Genomic DNA, 23,369 nt, shown 5'->3' with positions numbered 1-23,369 from the left:
CGGATGGTGAGCTGTCTGACATTGTTTGCTAGGACACTAGTTCAGGGATTCAAATCAAACTAGACCATAGTAGTAAGCATCTGGAAAGAGATGGCAAACAATCCATTTCTCATACAGCGGGTTCCACATCCAGATAAAAATAAGAGCCAACATGTTTACAAATCTTTCTAGGTTTTGCGACCTTGCAAGCTAAAGAATCAATACAAATTCAAATTCCTCAATTCGTTTTGTGTAAGGTTACAGCCGTCCTTCGACGAGGACCCGAAGAAGATCACGAAGATATCAAGTCCGGTGTCTCGGCTTCAACAGATAACAAGGTTGTGTGCACCTTTCCGACCCAAGTATCCAGCCGGTCACGTAGGGATTTTACTTGGTCGACACCAAGGACCCTTGGTTGCACCCACGAAACATGGACAGTCCCGTCAACCTGATCAATTATGCCTTCAATAAGATGAGCCTGCAAGAGAGCAAAAATTGTGTCACCATTTCCGTTCTAAGAAGGTACAAGCCACAAAAAGAGAAGGGGAAACACGAGTGCGCCCGGAGTGTGAGACTTACAGAGAGGCTCTTCATTAGAAGATACTCCACATCCTCGACTGAGAGTCTGGTCTGTTCAGCTATAGTGCTCAGTGGGATTGTACGGTCTTCAGATGCTCGGCTGCAATGTATGAAGAAATTCAGGGGACAAAGCTTTGCTATGAATAGCAGCAGATGGCTAACATCAATCAACATCTTAACTTGAAACTGCATTTATACCCCCGTGTGAATTACCTGAAAATGATTTCCATCAAGCATAGGATATTGATCTTTTCAAGTAGCTCCCTCTCCTTCTGTACCAAAGCAGGTTGTGCAGTCAAAGCGGTGATGTGAACTTTGCAGAGCTCCTGATACAACGCTAGATTGCCAGAGTTGAATGCTTGTAGCATATGATAAATCCACTCCACAGCTGTTCCAACAAGGCTATGGATCTACATGATATTCAGAAGAGGAATTAGAAGGGCATGCTGATAGAACCCAATTATGCAGATTGTGGTGATCCAGAATCACAAAAAGACACTATACATATGAAAAATATACCGAGGCCAGTCCAGCCAATTAATTCACAGCTAACAGACTGACACTACTAAAGATAATGCCACCATGAGCTTCGAACTTTTAGTGAAGGAATTGAGCTGCGCAAGGTAAATATGACCACTAACTTTGTTTTAACAATATAAGCACCAGATATTTTAATATAATATTTTTAATCCCCAATTTTTTAAGTCGACACATGTATGCTAATGGCAAGAAATAAGAAAGAAAACAGTAAAATTACTATGAATGATCACATCAGTTGAATATAACCTCAAAGAAGACAGGAATGGAGCTCCCATGAGATGACCAAAAACGGAAACACAAACATGGTTTTCTCAAAAGAAACTAAACATAATACTTGTTTGTGATATACCAGAGTGATTGTCCGGAGCTAAGTATAACAGCTCGTCCACCTTTTGTTCAAATATGAATTGAAGATTAATTTTAATAAAATTCGTACTGTCCCACCTCTTGTGATCAGCAATCGGCAATTAACAATATCTATACAAGAATGTGTCACCCAGTATCACAAAACCTACATTCAGTTAGCTACTTAACAGGATAATCATAGATTCATAGGTATCACAAGACACTAGAGAGTGGTAATGTAGATGGCAAGTAAACAATAAAGATTAAAGGCACATATGAAATATGAACATACAATTGGATGGGCAAGCAACTCCCCGAAGTTGTATATGTTGTCACCCAATAAAGCAGCAAGTGAGAGGTCAAATGCCAGGTTCTGCAGGAAGTAACTGAAAATCAGATACATCAACCACTAACCCAACGTTTTCGGGTCAAATGAGTAGGTAAGCAGTAATACCTGTTTGAATGGTTCTGAAAGTGACTCCACTGTTGTGTATGCAAGATAGAGAAGAGCACTTTTGTAAAACTCGGAGTAGTCTTGACAGACTTTGTGGTACTGAGAACATATCCAGTAATAGGTCGCATGTACCGAAGGATCAACATCGACCATGCTATCCAAAGTGTTTTTGCCCTCATCTAGCAGTTTCTTGCACTCCTTTTGATCCCCTTTCTCAAGAAGAAAATTGGCAATCTGCATCTTCACATAGAGAATGGGCTCTTCAACACGCGATTCCCGAGTCTCATGCAGCTTTGAAATTACGCCTTCCAGATAGTTTATACCAGCATCTTTATCTGAATACTGCCGTGAAACTACAACTGTGAAGTGAGCAAACTTAAGAAGATTGATCTTTGTCTCAAAATCAGAGATGAAGTGATTATACAGCTGAATCAGAGCATCGCCCGCCTGTGAGTTGTAACAACAAGAAAGATAAGCCCAGTGGCATGGAATGCAATGTCAAGAAAGCAACCAAAATAGATTATCAAAATAATAGAAGTATCTAACAAATCAGGATGAATCAACATATAATGAGTAAATTTGGGTTTCACAGCACAAAAATAGATCCCCAGAAAATATGAGAACATGTTGCAATATGACATGCATTAATACGAAAGAAGAAAATTGTTAGGATTAGTCTGTAACCTATTAGGCCATGTTTGGTAGAAAAGTATTCAAGTTTGTAGAGTATTATCCCCTCCAAATCCAGAAACACTATAAAAACCCTGAATGAGCCGTTTGGTAGGCCTGGATTACAAGGGATAATCCCAAGATATTCCCTACAAAACACCTTATTTTTGTGCAATTAAAAACAATCCACCATACTATTGTTGTGGGGTGGAAGGGGATTTCAGAGTATTGGGTGAACACCCAATCCCCTCAAATACCCAATCCACTTGGGGATAAAAACACACTCCTGCCAGACAAGACTTGAGAGTTTGTGTGTATAGCTAATGTAATGATCAAATTGCCGAAAGAAAAAGAACATGCTGGGGTTTGGATATCTTTGAATACACGGTTTTCCTAGGGATTATAGTAACACTACTTGTGAACGATGCTCAGTATCTTCATCAGTCGATCAGAAAATTATAGGTTGCAGTACAAAATGAATTACAGGTCTGAACATAAAGAATGAACAAATCAACACAGAGAAATTACGACGCTGCTCTGAAGCAAGCAAACTAGTATTGTGCATGAAATTCTGAAGCGGCAGTGTTGGCAACTTGGCAGCAGTGTATCTACTATTGAACACAGGGAACTAATCCTTCTGGTTTCAATTTTCAGGAACAAGTATTCTTAATTTGGGTAGCAATATTTTCTAGGAGATCAAGGGCGTCTGCCCCATGTTCAGCATCAGCCTAACAGCTAGCCAAAGGGGCGGCTCCTTTAAGACTAAAAGCAGATCAAACACCGCTACATGATACCAACTACTAGGAGGGGTAACAGGGAGGGATGGATCGAGTCAACCGGACCTGCACGACGGCGAGGGCGAGGAATTGGTCGAGCTTGAGGGTGAGCTGGTGCCACAGCTTCCGCTGGTAGAGATCGGCGAGGGCGGTGTACCACTCCGCCAGCTCCGGCCGCGTCGCGCCTTGCGCCTCCAGGAACTCCAGCGCCGCCGCCATCGCCTCTAGCCTAGCCTCCCCCCGCTTCCTTCTTTCTTCCCGGCCAAGAAGACGCGACGAGGAAGCGCAGGAGCTGGATCTGTTTCGGTCGCGGTGCGGTCGGACTCGCACCAAGACGCCGCCAACTAGCCTTCTAGGGAAAGAAAAAAAAAACTCGAAATGGAAAGCGGAACGGCCCATCACGGCCCGGCCCAGCTGATGAAACAAAAGGAGAACTTGGTTTAGAACACCGCACGGAAAAAATAAACTCGAGGAAAGGAAACCCACCGGATTTCCCCGACGTGTGCAATCCAGCAATCGAGGAGAACCGCCGCCCGCCGCCCGCCGCCGTCCTTCGCCGGCCCGGGAACCTCGCTCCATCTCTCTGTTCCGTTCGCTAGACGCTTCCCTCCCTCGCTGTTCGCTCAACACCCGCTGCATCTCTGTTCGGCCGACGCAGGCAGCGCCGCACCAAGGAACCCGGTCGGCGACGACCTCTGACATCTAGGCGGCGGCGGCAAGCGACGCAGGTAAGGCTCTCCTGCCTTCCCCCTGTTCTTATCTTTGTGAACCTTAGGTTTGAGGCGTGAATTTTTTCTTGTCCTTTAACCCTAGGTTCTGTAGATGGAATTCTTTTTTAGTAGAGGGGGATCGATTCTCTTTGTGCAACCTTAGATTTGACATGCGAAAATTCTTTGAACCCTTGTTTCGTTATATGGAATTCTGTTTCAATTGAGTGGGGTGGAGGAGGAGATGGAGATTGTATGAAGTACTTCGATTGTGAATTGTCAATTGTTATGTTGAAATATGTAGTAGTATATGTTACTCCCTCCGATCCATAAAAAGTGCCGCCCACTTAGTACAAAATTTGTACTAACTTAGTACAAAATGGGCGACACTTTTTATGGATTGGAGGAAGTAGGTAACTTATGTATTGCGGAAGATTCTTTATTATAATGTTGTATTATGAGAAACTGAGAATCCAGTGTTGGGTCTAAAGTGGAAGGGCCGATCCATTTAGTTAGAATAAATAATTATTGCGTGGAAATTGAAGTATTCCTCCGTCCAACAAAGGATGTCTAGATACATCCAAATTTTGACAAACTTGAGACATCTTTTGTTGGACGGAGGGAGTAATATTTTTGCAAGAGAGCAAGTGAGATATAGAGAGAAACATAGGGAACACCGTGTTCTAGTTTGGACAGGATAGGGAAGCTCCTGGATCGGAGGGAGTAATATTTTTGCAAGAGAGCAAGTGAGATATAGAGAGAAACATAGGGAACACCGTGTTCTAGTTTGGACAGGATAGGGAAGCTCCTGGAGGTGGGGAGCAAAAATGGGTATTTCATCATTTTCATGTACTGGTTTGAGGGCCGAATATATTTATCTTGCTGTAACCTGTAAGTAGTGTAAGTTCCCACTCGACACAATTTGCAACCAGGAATTACCATTTGACAATTCTTGTGTCTTTAACTTGCAGGATTTTTTCTGTCCTATCCAAATTAGTGTCTTGCAGAGGAAAATGGTCATGGAGTTGTCAAATGCTAACCCTGTGGTTCATGAGAAAAAAGAGAGGCGCATCCGGCTGGCACCAGAAAATACAGATGAAAATGCAGCAGAGCCTATAGACCAGCTAGAAATATTTGATATCCTCTTTCTTGTTTTTTCTGCATGTATGTAGGTGTAGCTTGCTTTCCGGGGTATATTTTATTAATCTGGGGTCCTGCTGGCATAATAATTTTGTACTCTCCTTAACATTCTTACATCACATTAGAGACATAAAGGACCCGGAGCATCCATACTCATTGGAAGAACTTAATGTGGTAACTGAAGAGTCAGTTGAAATCAATGATAAACTTAGTCATGTCAGGTAAGTTTTGACATCTATCTATTGGAACTTTGGATGCTAAAATTCAGGATTTTTAATGAAATTAAATCTTGAGGATTCCTAATTGCTTTGGTTTCAGAGTTACTTTCACCCCAACTGTGGAGCATTGCAGTATGGCAACTGTTATTGGCCTTTGCGTACGTGTGAAGCTCATCCGGAGTCTACCTCCTCGTTACAAGGTATGCCGTTTTTGCGGATTACAGACGAAGCCTGCTATTCTACGTTCACACACCATTATGAACTTTTTAACAGTAAAAAGAAATATCACGAGCTGCCTTAATATATTGCCAAAGCCATGAGATTGTAATGATATGTTGGTGTTATATACAATCCAAGATGTCCTAGAAATTGAGCAGACATGCCATTTCTGTCGACCACTTGGCTTGCTCACTGTTATCATCAAACAAGTTATTGCTTTTGTTTCCAGAAGATATTGCACGCACACACACACACACACTTTGGAGGCGGTATGTATGGCTGAATAATAAGTGCATTTTATTATTTCACATATGTGTGGTGTAAATGTAACATCACTAATGGTTAGAAACACTGGTAGCTCGTGAACATATGTGCTGGGTATTCCATAATCAAATTGAAGAATCATTACATTGGGTGGAATTTACTTCTATTCTCTTTCAACGGCGTGGTGGTGACTTATTATTTTTTGTGTTGCTTATGGCTCATAGAGTCTTCAAAAAGATTAGAAAGTGTAATAAAATAATTTCTGACTTGTGTAGGTGGACATAAGGGTGGCGCCTGGATCACATGCAACTGAAACTGCAGGTATTTATTTCACAAGCTACAGCTTTATGCCATACAGTTACCACATTTTCTTGTCTGGAACAGTATCTCATTTATTTTCCGTTTGTTTGCAGTGAACAAGCAACTGAATGACAAAGAACGTGTTGCAGCTGCATTGGAAAATCCAAACCTTCTTGACATTGTTGAGGAGTGCTTGGCACCAACGTTTGATTGAAACCTCCTGAATACAACTAGGATCCAGTGTCTATATATTCCCAAAAAACTACACCAGATTACCCTACGTCATGGGCATAAGACTTGTATTTCAAATACCATGGGTGGTTACCTGTGCATGAATTTTGGTGCTCTGAGGCTCTCCGTAAGCATACTGCTGTCCTTTCAGGCTTCCAACCATCCCTTGTATCCTGGCCTGTAGGTTCTCGGGTGCTGTTCTTTTCTTGGAGGAACTGGGTGCTGTTTTCTTTCCTGTACTTTCTGATTGTATACACAGACATGGTGCGGTGATACGTCATACGTGTGATCTCTTGAAAGATGTTTGGGACTCTTGTCCTTGGGTCACAAATCGCACGTCCTCTTTGTAAGGTGCCTCGTGTTAACAGAGAATTGTTTTTTTGACCAGAGAAAAGTTTACATAGATGCATTGTGTGTTTGTTTTTAGTCCTGCTTCAGATCATCAGATGTAATAGCGCTGGCCCATAAGCAGCCCAATCCCGAGGTCACGCATAAACAGCGGCCCATACCTAACGACCTGACTTCTGTGGCGTACAAAGAGACGAACAGTCCCGCACGCTTACGGCAGCCAGCTCCAGACGGGAGCTTCGCTTGGAGGCAAAAAACGGGAAGGAAGCGCACCCAGCCACCGCGGGACGCAGAGCACGCGCTGCAGATAAAAAAGATCTCTCTTTCGGTATCTCTCTCCCTGCTCAGTCTTCAGCACTCCGTGTGACCTGTCCACATTCGCGAACAAAATCTCCGGAGCCCAAACAGCGGACGGAATCACTCCCAAAGCTCCCTCCCTCCTCTCTCCGGAGTCCAAGTATCCAGAGAGAGGGTCTCTGCCCCAGCATCCTCCGCCCCCGTCCCCTCTCCGGCGCCACGATGTCGGCGTGGGCCGCCGACGCGGCGCTCCTCCTCGCCTCCCCATCCCCGGCCTCCTCCCGCTCCCTCGTCAGGCCGCGCTCCAGCCGCCTCTGCAAGGTACTAGTCGTCATCCGCTGATGGCGGCCTGATGCTCGATTGATTGCTTTTGCTCCTATATCTCGTGTGCATTCGCTCAGCTCCTTTTTGTGCGCTGGAACTGGAAGCCTGGAATCGCCGATCTGTGCGCCAAGGTTTGTGCACTGTTGGTGGTGTTGGAGGTGCGTTGTTGCGTCCAGCGTGATGTATGGCGCATAACGACTCGGCTAACGTGCTTGCTCATGCACACTACTACCTGTCTGTGGCGTTTAGGGTGTCGTCATGCATGTTGGGGACTTGGTGGTGTGCTTTCCATGGCAAGAAAGAAATTGTTCGTATTAAGAAATCATGTGTACATACAGTTCAATTCATTTTCATCTAGAGTTCGACTTAATCTGGTGGAAATTGTACCTATAAGAGGTGGAGATATCGAAAATAAGCACACCTTGATTTATTTATTTATTTTTTCTTGAAAAACGTACAGAATTGTTACTCAACTGACTAAAGTGCCATGGCATTTGATATGATATGCTGTCAAGTGTCGGTTAATTGTTCATGATACTTATAAACGCAACACCAATTCTTTTCATGCATCTAGTTTGATGGCGCGTTACGACTTGGCTGACGTGCTTGCTCAAGCATAATAGTCGTGGCTTTTTAAGGTGTCGACATGTATGCTGGGTGTAGTTTCCAGGAACAAGAAAGAAATTGTTCATCTTAACAAATCATATGTGCAGTTTAAATTCATTTTCATCTAGAATTTGACTTAATCTAGTGCAAAGTTTACCTATGTGAATTGGAAATTTGAACAATAAGCACGCGTTAAAAAAAATTGTTCTTGACAAATGTACAGAATTTGCTAAGAAAACTGCATAAGGTGCCAAGCAATATGACATGTTGTCAAGATTCTAATTGTTCGTGATGTCTATGAAACAACTACAGTTCTTTTGTGTGTTTATTTACAATTTTTTTGTCAGATTTCAGATCGTCTGTTTTGGTGATTAGTTATGCTCACTTCTGATGCGTTTGCAGAAATTTGATTGTGCCCAAAATTGAGCGAAATTGTGCCTAACTTTTACTCAGTATTTTAAGTGAAGTGAAGCTTTTCGTCTTCACTCTTGCTCTCAAACTGTTGTGCTCAAGTCATATATTCAGTGTCTAATTCTTAATTTGCTGGTGCTACATTCCAATGTTTATGTTATGATAATCTTAGTTATATGAGAAATACTGTCATCTACAGGGCTTCCCATGTACCAGTCGTTCCAAAGCGGGATTCCAGATTAGTAATTACCGAACAAGCATCTTAAAGGTTAAAGCAAAAATGGATTCTGGTGATGGCGAGACACAACTTGCTCCGCTTAAATTTGAAACTCCAAGTGGCCAACTTCTGGTTCAGATACTGCAATCACACCCTCACTTAATCCCTGTAACAGTTGACCAGCAACTTGAGAACCTGCAATCAGAGAAAGATGCCCAAAATGAAGAAGCCGCAAAAGTTCCCCAGGACCTCCTGTACAAGTGAGTACCAATAATTTGTAGGAATTGTTTTCCCCAAGTCAGCAACAGGTAGTCCTGACATATCTGCTAGGAGTATAAAATATCCTGATGTGGTAATGCCGTATGGTATAAAAAGGACAATATATTGGATCTTCTGTTGAAATTTGTAAGTTTGGTTATATTCACATCAATTATCATTGCATTGGTTGATGAGTTATACTGATTGTGCTACAGGAGAATTGCAGAAGTCAAAGAGAAGGAAAGGCAGACAACCTTGGAAGAGATCATCTACTGCTGGATTTTGTTTAAGTTCGTGGAAAATGACATATCAATGACACCTTCATTATCATCATCAAGTGGCCCTGTGCGTGACATCTCGTTACCTAACCAAGAGTATAAGCTGCAAAGCATACACTCCCAAGATGCCCTTGAGATGATACAGAACCATCTTAATCTTATCATGGGAGAACAGGCAGCAGCACCCCTAGATACTGTTGTCGAAATCAGCAACTTAAATCTTGGAAAGCTCTATGCAGCATCCATCATGTATGGCTACTTCCTTAAGAGGGTGGATGAGCGGTTCCAACTCGAGAAAACTATGAAGACACTCCCACCAAGCCCCAAGGAACAGATAGTAATGGAAAGAGACCTGAAGCCGAATCCATTCTGGGATATGGAATCCTTGGTGCAGATTTCACCTGATGGGGAAGAGGTTGATTTGGATGATGAGGAATCAAATCCAAACAAGTTGAGGTCTTATGTTTCGCGCTTGGACGCTGATACGTTGCAAAAATATGCTACTATTAGATCCAAGGAATCAGTTTCACTTATAGAGAAGCAAACACAGGCTCTGTTTGGTCGGCCAGATATTAAAGTGTTGGACGATGGCTCTGTTAATGCAAAAGATGGTAAAATCGTAACAATCACGTTCACAGAGCTCACAAACCTTGTTTTGGAGGCAGCTGGTTTTGGAGCCTTCCTGTGGGAAGCCGAGAGTCATATAGAATCTAAATACCATTTTGTTAACAGTTGATTGTACATTTGTTCATTTGGAAATGGTCCCTGCATTTGATAGATAAGTACTCACCCTTGATATGCTTTTCGGTAACGCCCTTTTAATATAAATCAAGTAATCATTTTTTTTTGGTTACTAAAGACCCCCTCGCAGTTTTGCGGTGCTCATCAAAAGGAGGCGTCCAAGTTAAATTGTCAAGCCAATGAAAAGCTTTCTACAAGTTGCCAGAGGTTTTGTTGTAACTTGACGATTGCTTTCTCCTCCTTGATACTCATTATACCAGTCTGTAAATTTAACTCAGAGGCTAGCTCTCATGAACTAGCTCTAACACACAGCTTGTTTTGCGTCATGCTTGATGATGAAGTACTGTACTTCCAGTACAACTTCCAGTACCAGTCCACCTTGCAAAACGATGTGCCATTGTGCCTTTCTCCAGCTTTCTCTGCGCTTCCGTTTCAAACTTGGCGCTCGCGGGTTGGCCATCATTTTTCCGTGGAATTACCAGCTAGGATGAGCTGCAGACACGCTACAGCACTCTGCGTCCTGCTACACCACGCGTTGGGCAGAGCAGGGGCTCCGGACGGACCCCAACCACGTCTCTCTTGGTCGATTGCGCTGGATTCCCGTCTGGAGTGTCCTTGTCTGCGGCACGCACGCAGCCCCAGAGGCCTTGCGGTCTGGTGCATCGCAGGCCTGAGAATCTGGGCTGCAAAGCCTTTGCCTAGCTTGGATTTGGACTGCCAACACGCGCAAAAAAAAACCTGAGAGGCCGAGACTCCTACGATTCAAACTCTCGGCCCGGAGTATTACGACTGGTAGCCTAGCGGAGACCCCGCGCTCGACAAAATTAGCAACAGAAAATAGTACCACATCGCCTGGAGACAAGAGAGGGGAATTAAGCGTGAGGATATAAATACAGACGGAGGAACACCGAGAAACTCACTTACCTGGACGGGGTCTATGGGTGATCATGAAGACCTATGGCCTAGGCTAGTGGCCTCCATTGCACTTGGGAGGAGCATTGGCTTACCATCTTCCCGAGCGGGAGAGTGGACGTCGTAATTTGTGGTAGAGGGGGTACGCGTTCGCGCGGCCCTTGCCAAATGAATTGTAAATTTTATAATTTATAAAATAGTGTTCAAAATTTATAAAACAGTGTTAAATTGGAATTTATGTTTTGTTGGGCACATATACAGGGCCCTTGCCAAATGAATTATAAATTTAATAATTTTGAGAAACAATGTTAAGATGAATTTAAATTTGTTCATATTTGAGTCATGGTTATGTACCGTTGGACACAAATCCACGGCCCTGCCAAATGAACTACAAATTTATAATATATAAAACAGTGTCAACTTAGAATTTAGGTTTCTTACATAATTAGAGTCATGGTTATGCATAGTTGAACTTACTAAATAACACCTATCCTCCTTATACCCACAACCGGTAAGCTTGTGTTGAATTATATAACGTATCCTACGCCTTCATGTGGAAAGCTTGTGTCGAATAAGTGTATGATACATATGTACAAGTTTGATCGAAGATGGCATCAATCCAATTACCATGCATTACATGATTTTTTTGGCCGCACAGAAAGTATATACTCCCTCCGTACCGAAATAAGTGACGTGAATTTGTATAGATTCTTATACAATTTGACGTCATGGGACAGAGGGAGTATATATCATAGAGTTATTCACGTGAAATAACTAAGGAGTTTCTAATTCAAGTACTCCTCTACTTACTCAATAGGTTAAATCGGCACCTGATGATGTCAGCGATCCTCAATGGGAAAAGAATGTGTACCTTGGACTAAAGAAAGAGGTCGTGTTCCAAACATGTGTTCGGAATGCAGAAACGAGTTCAAACAGATATTTCTCAAATCTTTACACGACGCTACTAAACCAGAAGCAAACCCCCCCAGACGTCCTCCAATATAAACAACGGCAACTCTAGCACAGACTTGCGAACTGAACAAATACGTTCCAATGCTCTAATAAATGGATCTCCAATTAATTGACAAAGAGCAGCTAAAAATCTTGCTAGCGTGTCGAATGGATTATATTATCAGAGGACGGGGCAGCCGTCCACCACGACGCCCTTGGCGGTGGGGCAGGCGGCGAGGTCGCAGTGCTCGCCCCTGGAACCCCACCAGTCGAGCTGCCTCCCGGAGCTGGTGAGTGCGAAGAAGATGAGCACCCCCATGATGGCCACCCCGGCGTCCATGGCCGCGGAAAGCACGTAGTTGTACCGCTTCCACCACCCCTTGCGGTACCGGAACACGAAGAAGTTGAACACGGTGCCGACGAGGCACCACGACGTGTAGTTGAGCGCCGACGCGGGCGGCATGTTGGCCGTGGCGCCCAGGATCACGGGCATGTTGACGAGGCTGATCCAGCCGGCGTGCCGGGGCACCGCCCTCGCCGCCAGCCACACCACCACGGGGCCGAATAGCCCGACGAGGAAGAACCAGTTGAGCGCGTTGTAGTAGCCCAGGGGCCCGAAGATGCGGCGCGGGCCGACGAGGCCCCAGATCACCGACGCGTCGAAGAAGACGTGGTCGCCCGGGCACGTCCACGGGCTGCCCTCCGGGAGCATGTCCTTCTCGCAGATGTGCGGCACCGTCGTCAGCAGCCACCACGCCACTATCATGTTCACCGTCGACGCGATGAGCGTCCCGATGAACTGGTGGAACATCATTGCATTTGCATACAGATACCATCATATTGTTTTAATTTGGACGTGTGATCTCGGTTAAATTAAGAAGAACGATACTACGCTGGTGTTTAATGTGTGTGCATGCAGTCAATTACCTGAACTAGGAACATGGATTTTGGGGGAATCTTCATGTAGTGGCCGAGCTTGAAGTCGGTAAGGAAGGAGACGGCCTGGTTCATGCTCATGTAGCCGTAGACCTTGAAGCACACGTTGGCAATCGGCTTCCCCGGCATGATCAGCCCCAAGCAGTACTCTGTGATGATATTCAACCCTGGAGTCTGCAATAATCCAACACCACTATTTAGTCTGACGGTCTGTGATGATATTCAGAACTTAATTTCCATCATGCATATATATGCCATGCCAGTGAATCAGGGTACCGTGTTTGTGGTTGCGGTGATGACACTGATGGGGAGCGTGAAGACGAAGGCCACGACACAGGCCAAGAGGAGGCCCCACCACGGCAGCTGGACCTCCTCCTTGAACACGGTGCAGAGCACCATCGACAACACCATGGACACCGTGAGCAGGAGGTAGAACCACCAGTTTGGAATGTCCTCGTACTTCCTCATCAGCCTCGTGTGCACGTCCGTCTTGCCCTTGTACGACTCCCGGAACCTCTGGTACATCTCCCTGCATACGCACAAACAAATCAAAACAGTCAATTAATGTTAACAACGAACACCAGATCAAACAGCCCGCTCATGATCGATCAGTCCGTGGCACCCATTTACGACGATGACGTACTTTCCATAGAAGAGGACGACGTGGGACAAGGTGGCGGCGATGGTGGCGAAGCCGAGTCCGTAGCTGACGGCGAAGAAGAGGCTGAGGTGGATCTTCCCTTGCTTCCCGTAGGCGTCCAAGTCGATGGCGAACCTGTCGTTGACGATGGCGGAGATGTTGTAGAGCTGGCCCGACCCCGTGAAGAGGTCGTTGGAGAAGAGAGGGTAGGTGCTGGCGTTATAGAGGTTGAGCACCCAGTAGGAGACGGGCAGCATGATGTAGACGAAGAGCACGTAGCCGGCGAAGACGTTGGCGGTGGCGAAGAAGGGCGACACGAGCGGGCTGCTGAGGAAGGAGGCCACCATGGACCAGTCGAGGGTGACGGCGCCGACGCCGAGCCCGTTCATGCCGGACCCGATCTGCTGCATCGTGATCGAGCTCGGGAACACCCAGCACACCCACGAGATAGCCGTCAGCGTCGGGAACAGGTACCCCGGGACCGTGTACCACGCGAAGCTGCAGATGAGCGCGATCAGGAAGAACTTGCCCCGCGTCATCCGTCGATTCTCCTTCTCATGCATCGCTCTGCATCGAAATTGGATACGTTCATGTGCCAGAAAATGATCTGAATTTACTCTGTTTCCGGCATCGATCAGGGACAAGGAATTAACGTACCTCATGAGGGAAACCTGCACTAGACTCTGCGGCCACCACATGTGCGCCGGTTCCACCACGTACTTCCTCAGCAACCCTGCCCATCCGTATCCCAACACCTACATACATACATGCATGACGCCGATTCATATACAATTGAAGTATATATGGAACAATGGGCCAGCGGCCGGTTGAACAATTAAGAATGGATCGATCTGATTTAATGAGTTTTAGTCTCGATCACCTGGGTGGTGATGATGAGGAGCAGGCTGGTGAAGAATGAGATGTTGCGCTTGTAGAAGGCCTTGACGATGTTGACGATGCCGACGGCGTAAGCGCTGCCGCTGCCGAAGGCGGCGCCGGCGTTGGCGAAGATGGATATCAGCACGTGCTCCTTCACGTTGAAGGGCCCCGGATTCAGCGAGCACTCGTGCCCGAACACCCTCAACTTCCTCTCCGGCAGCACTCGCGCCATGAAGTGCCCTATCGGCAACGCCGCCACCTGCAGATTCAAAAGGACAAAAGCCATTGGATTGGATCGCCAGAATCAATCCATGCATATATGAAACTCCGGCCTTGTGGTACGTATTACTGACCTGGATCGTGATCTGGCTGATGATGATGGGCTCGGTGCGGTAGGCGAAGAACTGGTTGAAGAAGGAGAGGAGCGCGCAGGAGACGAAGCCGATGGTCCACATCCGGAACGTCCATAGCGGAAGCGTCGGGTCGTCGGTCACCGGCACCGTCAGCCGGACCTGCTCCACCGGAGACACGTCGTCGTCCTCGTCCACCGCGGCGGGGTGGCCATGGCCGCCGGTTCGTTCGATCTCCATTGGCCTCTCTAGAGTTTGTAGATGTTAACTGGGAGTAATGGCGGCGTTGGATATATATATATATATATATATATATATATATATCCGGGGTAAGATTCAGAATCAGGGAGGTAGTTTTGTGGATCTCAACAAAGAATCTCAACTTGAGAGAAGTCCGGCCCTGGCGCGATGGGCGCGCTCTCTGCACTCTGCATGGGACTCTTTTGTGTTCGGTTTTCTTATTGACTGGTCGATTGTTTGACTCTATTTTTTTCCAGATTGAAATATAGGCTGAAAAACATTGATCCTAAATTTAGCAACATAGTAGTCCTAGGTTTTAAGGCATGATCAAACAGTTGCAGCCGTGAGACTAGGGCCCAGCCATCAGATCGGCCACGTAAATATGCGCTCTGGTGATCCACGCAGGCACATGACAGGGCTGAGGTGGAGGACATCGTCATGCGGGCCGTCATCCTGTAGATGTAGCTAAGGAGTCACAACATTTTTGTCTCTTCAGTCTTCGCATAGAAATTGGCGGAAACTAAGACAATTGCATGGCCCATACCCCCCTTCCTCCTAATCCATGTAAATACACCTCGCGACCTAAAGTGTAACATTTAAAGAGCTCTACCTTCATTATTCTTATACCTGGGCATGGGTGGCCTAGCCCGGCCTGAAGCCGCCTCAGTTTCCAGTCCCAAGCCCGGCCCGAAAGCCCGAAATGATCAAAAAGGGTATTTTTAGGAAAAATAGGTATAAAAAATTATTTATTTATTCTGAAAATAATTATTTTAATGCTTAAATGGCATATTTTTGGGGTTTCGGGCCGGGCTCGGGCTTCAGGTTTGAATGTCGGGCTTTTATGAAGCCCGGTCCGGCCCAAGGTTTGCCTAGGTATAGTTATTCTCAGTCTAGCTCCATCCGAGCATAGCGCGCGAAACCTGCTCGTCAAAAACAACATAGGAGACAACGCATCTTATCGGCCACACAAAACAAATTATGTATTTAAACGGACACCATGTACAATCAGGGGCGGAGCGGCAACAGATGTCTCCCTGATGCATCTTTTGAAGATTGCACAAGTTTTATTTAGGTTTGCAGCTTTGCAAGTTAGAATTATGGCTACATGAGGCACATTTCCTAGTTAACCTGATGCATTAGTCTTCTTAAACCCATAATTAGCATGGAACTTTTCTTTTATCCTGATGCAGGTGCATCAGGGTAGGCCTGAACAGATCCGCCCCAGTGTACAATAGTCCTATGCCAATAAGTGTCGTGTACGGAGAGAAGGAAAAGTAAAACTTGCAAAGAGGAACTTTTATTCACAGGTTCCTTTTTTCCTATTAAAGTGAAGCTCTTGATGATGGAGTCATGCCTCCTTTTTCTCCTAAAAACGCCATGTGACTTAAGAAAACGAGATAAGTATATTTTTTTTCGGGTCTTAGGTATTGTGAAATTACAAACTTTGTCCCTTATCTATTTTTTTGTGCGAACTTCGTCCTCCAAACTTTTAATAGCGTGTAAAATTCATCCTCATGTCAGTTTAAAATGGTTAAACATGGCTTTGACCCGACACGGTAGACTGATGGTTGATTTCTTTGCCACATCGACGCATGACGTTGCAAATACTAGTAATTCCTAAGGAAAGAAGAAAATACAAAAGGGACTGCATGATCCACACCATGTTAGGGATCTAAAAGGAGAGAAATTGGCGAACCCTCCTTATATTTTGCTGCCTCTTGAGGTGGCTTACTTGATCCCGGAGGAGATAGCATGGAGGGCTTACGCCTTCTTCCAAGACTTGGGTGACGTCCCTCCTAGCCTCGTGTCGGAGATCCTGGAGGAGATAGCATGGAGGGCTTACCCCTTCTTCCTAGACTTGGGTGATGTCCCTGTTAGGCCCGTGTCGGATGTTGTTCCGACATTACCCGTTATGCCGCACCGATCTTTTATGTTATTTGTTTGCATATGATTTGTCCTGACTCTAATCAAGTGGCAGAACAATGTTTTTTTAGCAATTGTTTGGTTTCTAATAATAGAAATCAGAGGGTGATCTCTCCTTTTCAAGAAAAAAAAGAAAGAATAAAAGTTTTTTCTACGATTTAATTAAAAGAAGTTCCAATCCTCCCACGGAAAAGAGAGAGAAGTTTCAACTCGAAATTCTCATGCATATCACAAGTGTTTTTTTTTGGTTCTGATTCCAAGTATATGCTACACGCGTGCAAAGGCAGATAACATATTTACCAAAAAAGAACCAACGAGAATCGGACATGTGTATGAGCTGGGAATTGGCTGAACGGGGTAGGGCGGCCCTGGTGCAAACTGCAAAGTGGAGCGTTTCTTTCTTCTTGACACATCGTAACATGGAACGAAGAACCCACGAACAAGGACGTACTTACTACGTACGACGAGCAGAGTCGGCAAAATGGATCCAGAGAAAAGAAACTGTTCTCTTGACACATCTAAACCATTGGCACGGTAAACTTTTTTTCCTCTCGGAGTAGCTGCGGCCGGGGGCAGAGGCCGAGCGAAAAAAAGAGGCAGAGTCCGCCAGTGGCCTGTAATGTCGACGGCACGCACGCTCACGTTGCACACGCCGGGAAAACCCAAATCACGGAAAATCCAAAGGCCTCGGATCGGTAAGCCGGGAAGGTTCCGGGGGTCCTTGAAAGTTTCTTGGTCCCTCCTCACCTGGCCACCGCTTTCGCCTTGCTGTGTGCTTTGCGCCGTATACGCGGTGGTTGGTTTGGATCGCATGGCAGGGCAGCGGAGCCGAGAGAGAAACAAACGACGAACCGAGAGGTCGTTCGTTGGTTGCCCTATCCACGTCGTCGGCCCAGATTTCCACTCTCCCTTCTCGTCCCCCCATTCTGCGCCCGGGGCGGCGGTGCCACACAAACGAAACACAAAGGCGATACCGGATACCCAGCCAGACCCAGACCACAGAGCAGAGGGTGCCGCACGCCACGTTGCCTGCCCTCTGTTTTGCTTTCCTTTTGCTTTCCCCATCGCATCGGGACGCAGCAACGCAGCGTGTCCATGTGCCCGCTGCCCGCTGCCCGCTCCCCCATGGTGAGACGCACGAAAGCCAACTGACAGACACCCGATTCCAATCCCAAGTGACCAAAAACAAAAGCAGAAGGAGAGCCAGAGGGATTTTGTTCCTCTCTTCCGTTTCTTCGGCTGGGGTATCTCTGTTGTTGTGCGCGGCTGTGGTGGGCGGCGGAAATGACGGATTCTTCCTCTGCGGCGGCGGGGGCGGCGGTGCCGCTGCTGGAGGCGGGCGGCGGGAAGGAGATGCGGCACCTGGGCGGCCGCACGGCGCACAACCTCTCCTCGTCTTCGCTCCGGAAGAAGTCGGACGCCTCGCTCCTCCGCAAGGTGCCCTGCGCCGCGCTCAGGGCTTTCCTCGCCAACGTCCAGGAGGTGCTGCTCGGGACCAAGCTCTTCGTCCTCTTCCCCGCCGTCCTCCTCGCCGTCCTCGCCAGATACTTGCGCTTCGGCCAGGTGCGTTACATGTTCTAGTAATCTTACTACCACCTCGATCCTTCGTCTCGCCTTGCTCCAGCCTGATTTTTTGTTACTACAGTGTTCAGTTCCCCACCTCTGTATTGATCTGCTAGCTAAGCTAGGTACTGTTGTTCTGTTTGCTGTTCTGTTCTGCTCGCTCGATCTTCGCCGATACGAATTCCTGCCTTTCTGGCTTTCTCCACCGCAATTGGGTTGTACGTAGAGACGATCAATTGCTTCTCGCGCGCTCTGTACGGACGTGCATGTGCCTTGTCCGCGTCAGAAAAGAAGATCGCGAATTCACCAACATATAGGTGCAAAACAAGATTGCATCCAGTGCCATTTCCAGTAAATTGATCCCTCGTTCTCCTCTGCCATTTTGAGAAGTATATATATATTTTTAAATAAAATAAAATGGAAGAGGCATTTACTAGAATTTCGCATTTACTACAAGTACTTAGCTAATTAGTTCGTGGATCAATGCAAGTGAGCGTTGCACAGACCAGCTCATTCGCGCGGTCAAAAAGTAAACGTATAAAAAATATTTTCGGAAGGATCCATACCATTTAGTAGGACTTTTATGAGGGAGACTGGAATGGTGGTTATTAGATTTACATTAAGCTCTTGCATTGCATGCATGTGACCGGAACATGTGGGCATACCCTAGTGAGCAATTAAAATTAACACGGACAGATTGAATCATGGGATGGAATAAGCAGAAGCTAATATTCCCCTGCTCTGCCAAGTGCCAATCACATGCATCCCATTCATACTCATACTTGCTCTCCACCACTAGCCATGTCGCCGATGTGAGTCCCATCCATTTCTACGCCTCACATTCACCTCCTCCTCCTAATCACAGCTGCCCTGCCAGTACAATTATTCATTCATCCGGCCACCATGGCAGGCAACGTCGATGACAAGATTCGCGTTAACTTAGCTAGGAGCTAATTGTGGTCACCAGGTATTTCATGTAACCCGTACCTAGGCAGATAGTCCCCACTGTACTTGTGCAGAGCTCAGCTCAACACGGGCTCACAGTAGTATTCCTCCGCCCAAGACAGAGATGCTTTGTTGCAGTGTCTTCTCTTGTCTTTTTTTACCACTCTTCAGTTCGGCATGTGACTCCTACGTCTTCTCGCTGTCGTGTCGGTGCCATCGAAAACACGTGACGCATACAGCAAGGACAAGCTTGGCTGATTTGTTTTATTTTCATCTCAACAATAATTATTTTCCAAGGTGTATATTGAGATATCTGTTTAAATATCAGTTAAAAAAATCCTAAATTCTTGACTCAAATTTGTCCAAATATTGATGTATCTATTTTTTAAAAACGTCTAGATACATGTAATATTTCACAACAATTTAGGATCGGAGGGAGTAGTATCTTATTGAACAGACTGATACTCCTGGATTGTTTATAACTTCTCCCCATCTGGTCTTTTGAAAGTTGAAACATACGGAGTACATGTTTTCCTAATTCTGAATTCCAACAGGTGTGGCTCTTTGTGCTTAGCTTAATTGGCCTCATTCCACTTGCCGAACGACTCAGTTTCCTGACGGAGTAAGTTTCTTCTGTTCATCATCATAGCATGTTCTGTTGGCATTGCTTTCTTTGTGTTGCTAAAACATAGTTCTATGTTTCCCGTGTCACTTGATTACAGGCAGATTGCATTTTACACCGGTCCTACTGGTAAGAATTGTTGATCTCAAAATTTCAAATCTACCGATCCACCCTACAACTTAGACATCACATTGTTACCTACGTGCTGTAGTGGGTGGACTGTTGAATGCAACATTCGGCAACGTGACAGAAGTTATCATCGCGCTCTTTGCCCTGAGGGAAGGCAAGATAACGGTGGTGAAATGCTCCCTGCTCGGCTCCATCTTGTCCAACTTGTTGCTTGTCCTTGGTACCTCCCTTTTCTTTGGTGGCCTAGCCAACCTCGGCACCGAGCAGCTATTTGACAGAGTAACCAACTCAGCTATTTAGTCTGTGTCTTTTATTGATTGGATTTATGCTGGTGTATGAATAACAATATGGTTTTCGTTTGTACAGAAGCAAGCAGATGTCAGCACAGGGCTTCTGATTCTTGGTGTGTTATGCCAATCAATGCCACTGATGCTGAGGTATGCAGTAGGCGCCGGGGAGCATGCAGTCACCTCTGGGGATTCAGGGTTGGTGCTATCCCGAGCATGCAGCATAGTCATGATCCTGGCCTATGCAGCCTACCTTTACTTCCAGCTCAAGACCCATCGCCAGCTTTTTGAGCCCCAGGAGGTCTGTAATACATGCTAGATTGCTGACCAGAAACCAGAAAGAGCTGGCATTTGACTAGTTGGTTAATAAAATTTATGGCATCCAACAAAATGATTAGGTTGAAGATGAGGATGATGATTTGGGCTCTGAAGATGAGGCTGTACTGGGATTTTCAAGTGCTATGGTTTGGCTAGCAGTCATGACGCTGATAACCGCTATACTTTCGGAGTACGTTGTAAGCACAATTGAGGTATGCAGCATCATGCTATATGAATATTGGTTACTTTCTCCCCGCAAAAAAAAAATATTGGTTACTTTCAATGGGTATACTGAGGAAATTTACTCAATAAATGTACTCCGAGCTAACCTACAGGCGGCCTCAAAATCCTGGGAACTATCCGTGAGCTTCATTAGCATCATCTTGATTCCAATTGTTGGGAATGCAGCAGAGCATGCTGGTGCAGTCATATTTGCCTTTAAGAACAAGCTGGTAAGCAGCATCAGAGCCCATTCATGAACTTGTAATGTTGAGGGAGCATTCACCGACAACAAATCCATTTTTTTGTTGTGGCAGGACATCACCCTTGGAGTATCATTGGGGTCAGCTACGCAGATTTCCATGTTTGTGGTATGTAATAGCTAACCTCTAGATGCTGTTAATTTCGTTTGGTATTTGCCTTGTTCTCTTTCCTGATGGAACTGAACTGTGCTAGGTTCCACTGAGTGTCATTGTAGCATGGATCATGGGGGTTCCAATGGACCTTGATTTCAACTTGCTAGAGACTGGTTCTTTGTTTCTGGCAATATTAGTGACAAGCTTCACCCTGCAGGTAAATTTTTTTACACATCCCCACACAAATCAACCTGAGTAGCATAGAATCTAAATACCAGTTACTGAAATTCTCTTTTACCATGTTCGTTAGATGTTATGAGAATTGTCTATCTGAAAATCTACCACCTCTCACTGTTGTAAAAGGATTGCAGAATGAATAGTTTGTGTGCTCTGCAGGACGGATCATCGCATTATTTGAAGGGATTGCTTCTTCTCCTTTGCTACGCTGTGGTCGGCGTATGCTTTTTCGTCCTGAGACGGCGTTCATGTAAGGATTCGTGGACCCATTTTTGCCTAACTTATCTACAAATATCTGTCTGACAGACTTTGACACACTTATGCCATTTTCATTTTTCTGATGACAGCTGACGGCAACAATCTGAATGTGCTCAGCAGATCGGCTTAGTCGGCGGTTCGCCGAAAGGTTCCTCCAAACCGGACGGTAATCGAGTTGCAGATTGTGAAGTGAAGAGAGTTCAGGACAGCACCTCCCTAGGCAGATGAAGCGCGCATGTTGCGCAGCCAAGCCAAGCAGCGCTTGCGTGCAAAAAAATGTAAATTAAGACTAGTACTTCTGATTAATCAGGTGAGTTGAGTTTACTGTGTCCGTTATAGTACAGCTAAAAAGCTAAGCTAGTGAAGAAAAGTAGATCCACAACACAACCTCGATAAAAGATGTACGGAGTAGTTGACAATATACTTTAGGGAGCATCTGTTGCATTGATCAACAGGCGACACATATATTGAAGATGTACCTAGCTATATCGATAAGGGAGGATTACTGATTAAGTGATTATACTTCCAGCCGCCGTAAAACAAAAGGCATTTATCTACACCATGTGAAGCTGTACAAAAAAAGAGAAAAATGCGCCATGTGAAGGAGCGGAGAACGAACAATGCATCGACGTCTCCCACCGTTTCTAACGTCATCCCACCGGGGGAATTCGTGCTTACGTTACGAAAATGCAATAAAGATCTCGTCGTTAGCTGTTGCGTTATAGCACGCAACAGACAACAGTCTGTATAATGACACATTACCATACACGGTAGCAAAACCACCTACAATGCCACTTTGGAGAGTTTTTGTCCCAGTTTTAAAAGGTCGTTGTGTTTTAGCTGTTTTTTTTGTGTGTGAATACGTTTGTTGTTTTCTTGAAGGGTATTGTGTAGACTACTCACTTCCCGACACTTATTATGGATCAGAAGGAGTAAAATTTAATAGCAGTTCTTCTGCGAAACAAGAAAGCCACATCTTTTTTATCCGCGGACCACAATCTCTCTTCTAGAAACTCTTTGATTTCCCTCCCTTCCATACGTTTGCGCCTCCGGTGGTGGGAGGTGGGGGAGAACCCTGGATTTTCACGTGAAGTGTGTTAAGGTCTAGGGTTAGGTTTAGTGCCGCATTTGTTTGGACGGTGGCGTTCACTCCTTATTCTCTTGGAGCGAACACTTTGTTGTTCGCCGATCGGGAAGAGTGGATACGATCGCACCTCCTGTTTTGTGACAACTTGCTCTGCAGAGTGGCAACTTTAGTTTTGTTAGGGTGACAACTTTAGTTCTCTAGGGATGACAACTTCAGTGGTGGCAACTTTACCCATCGCGCCGGATGGCTAGGGAGTTGATGCGCCTTTTTTTTATGTCTCGAAAGATACTACTCCGTTAAGGGAACCACACATTATATACAATTGTCTTAGAAGATGCGTTATGCATCAAAAATGTTTTTTTATTTAAAACCTACTCCCATTGTTTCTTAAATTAAACCATATATTGTTTCTTTTCATTGAGCCTTTGACCAAGAATTAGTCTATTAGTATATATTTTTTGTGAAATAAAATTGATATCGTTGCATTCGTATTCAAAATTACTTGTTTATGGTCATGATTTGTATCATATAAGTCACATGTTGATGGAGTAGTCCTTAGTGAAAGGCTCGATCAAAGGAACAACATATGCCCAAGCATATCGCAAGTCTTTTTTTC

At 45.4% G+C, this 23,369-nt stretch overlaps 5 protein-coding genes and 1 non-coding gene across 6 annotated transcripts; 4 read left to right on the top strand and 2 right to left on the bottom strand.

Annotated features, from left to right (window-relative positions):
- Window positions 1-48: 48 nt before the first annotated feature.
- LOC100833650 (26S proteasome non-ATPase regulatory subunit 13 homolog B) lies at window positions 49-3,668 on the bottom strand. The gene is made up of 6 exons (XM_010242048.2): window positions 3,409-3,668; window positions 1,898-2,344; window positions 1,736-1,816; window positions 772-968; window positions 559-658; window positions 49-457 (listed from the first exon to the last, which is right to left on the bottom strand). The coding sequence occupies exons 1-6, from the start codon at window positions 3,559-3,561 to the stop codon at window positions 272-274; spliced, it is 1,164 nt and encodes a 387-aa protein (XP_010240350.1). The 5' UTR covers window positions 3,562-3,668; the 3' UTR covers window positions 49-271.
- A 116-nt stretch (window positions 3,669-3,784) lies between these two features.
- LOC100841395 (protein AE7) lies at window positions 3,785-6,803 on the top strand. The gene is made up of 6 exons (XM_003580424.4): window positions 3,785-4,070; window positions 5,021-5,186; window positions 5,305-5,410; window positions 5,508-5,607; window positions 6,166-6,211; window positions 6,304-6,803. The coding sequence occupies exons 2-6, from the start codon at window positions 5,063-5,065 to the stop codon at window positions 6,402-6,404; spliced, it is 477 nt and encodes a 158-aa protein (XP_003580472.1). The 5' UTR covers window positions 3,785-4,070; window positions 5,021-5,062; the 3' UTR covers window positions 6,405-6,803.
- Window positions 6,804-7,077: 274 nt separating this feature from the next.
- On the top strand, window positions 7,078-10,227 carry LOC104585415 (UV-B-induced protein At3g17800, chloroplastic). Its single transcript, XM_010242047.3, has 3 exons — window positions 7,078-7,387; window positions 8,607-8,884; window positions 9,098-10,227. Exons 1-3 carry the CDS (start codon window positions 7,289-7,291, stop codon window positions 9,894-9,896), a joined length of 1,176 nt encoding a protein of 391 aa, XP_010240349.1. The 5' UTR covers window positions 7,078-7,288; the 3' UTR covers window positions 9,897-10,227.
- A 590-nt stretch (window positions 10,228-10,817) lies between these two features.
- LOC112269620 lies at window positions 10,818-10,977 on the top strand. Its single transcript, XR_002961514.1, has one exon. It is a non-coding gene; the product is annotated as a U1 spliceosomal RNA (small nuclear RNA).
- Window positions 10,978-11,868: 891 nt separating this feature from the next.
- LOC100835812 (oligopeptide transporter 4) lies at window positions 11,869-14,814 on the bottom strand. Its single transcript, XM_003581549.4, has 7 exons — window positions 14,573-14,814; window positions 14,221-14,478; window positions 13,998-14,095; window positions 13,344-13,907; window positions 12,977-13,229; window positions 12,692-12,874; window positions 11,869-12,563 (listed from the first exon to the last, which is right to left on the bottom strand). The coding sequence occupies exons 1-7, from the start codon at window positions 14,807-14,809 to the stop codon at window positions 11,946-11,948; spliced, it is 2,211 nt and encodes a 736-aa protein (XP_003581597.1). The 5' UTR covers window positions 14,810-14,814; the 3' UTR covers window positions 11,869-11,945.
- Window positions 14,815-17,701: 2,887 nt separating this feature from the next.
- LOC100835503 (vacuolar cation/proton exchanger 1b) lies at window positions 17,702-22,186 on the top strand. The gene is made up of 11 exons (XM_003581548.4): window positions 17,702-18,295; window positions 19,795-19,862; window positions 19,963-19,991; window positions 20,074-20,270; window positions 20,358-20,579; window positions 20,677-20,808; window positions 20,932-21,048; window positions 21,133-21,186; window positions 21,272-21,388; window positions 21,568-21,658; window positions 21,756-22,186. Exons 1-11 carry the CDS (start codon window positions 18,017-18,019, stop codon window positions 21,794-21,796), a joined length of 1,347 nt encoding a protein of 448 aa, XP_003581596.1. The 5' UTR covers window positions 17,702-18,016; the 3' UTR covers window positions 21,797-22,186.
- The last annotated feature ends 1,183 nt before the right edge of the window (window positions 22,187-23,369 follow it).

Source organism: Brachypodium distachyon, chromosome 5, assembly GCF_000005505.3.
Source record: "Brachypodium distachyon strain Bd21 chromosome 5, Brachypodium_distachyon_v3.0, whole genome shotgun sequence".
Lineage (NCBI taxonomy): Eukaryota > Viridiplantae > Streptophyta > Magnoliopsida > Poales > Poaceae > Brachypodium > Brachypodium distachyon.
Note: the sequence above shows the minus strand (reverse complement) of the source record. Positions and strands in the feature narration are given on the sequence as shown.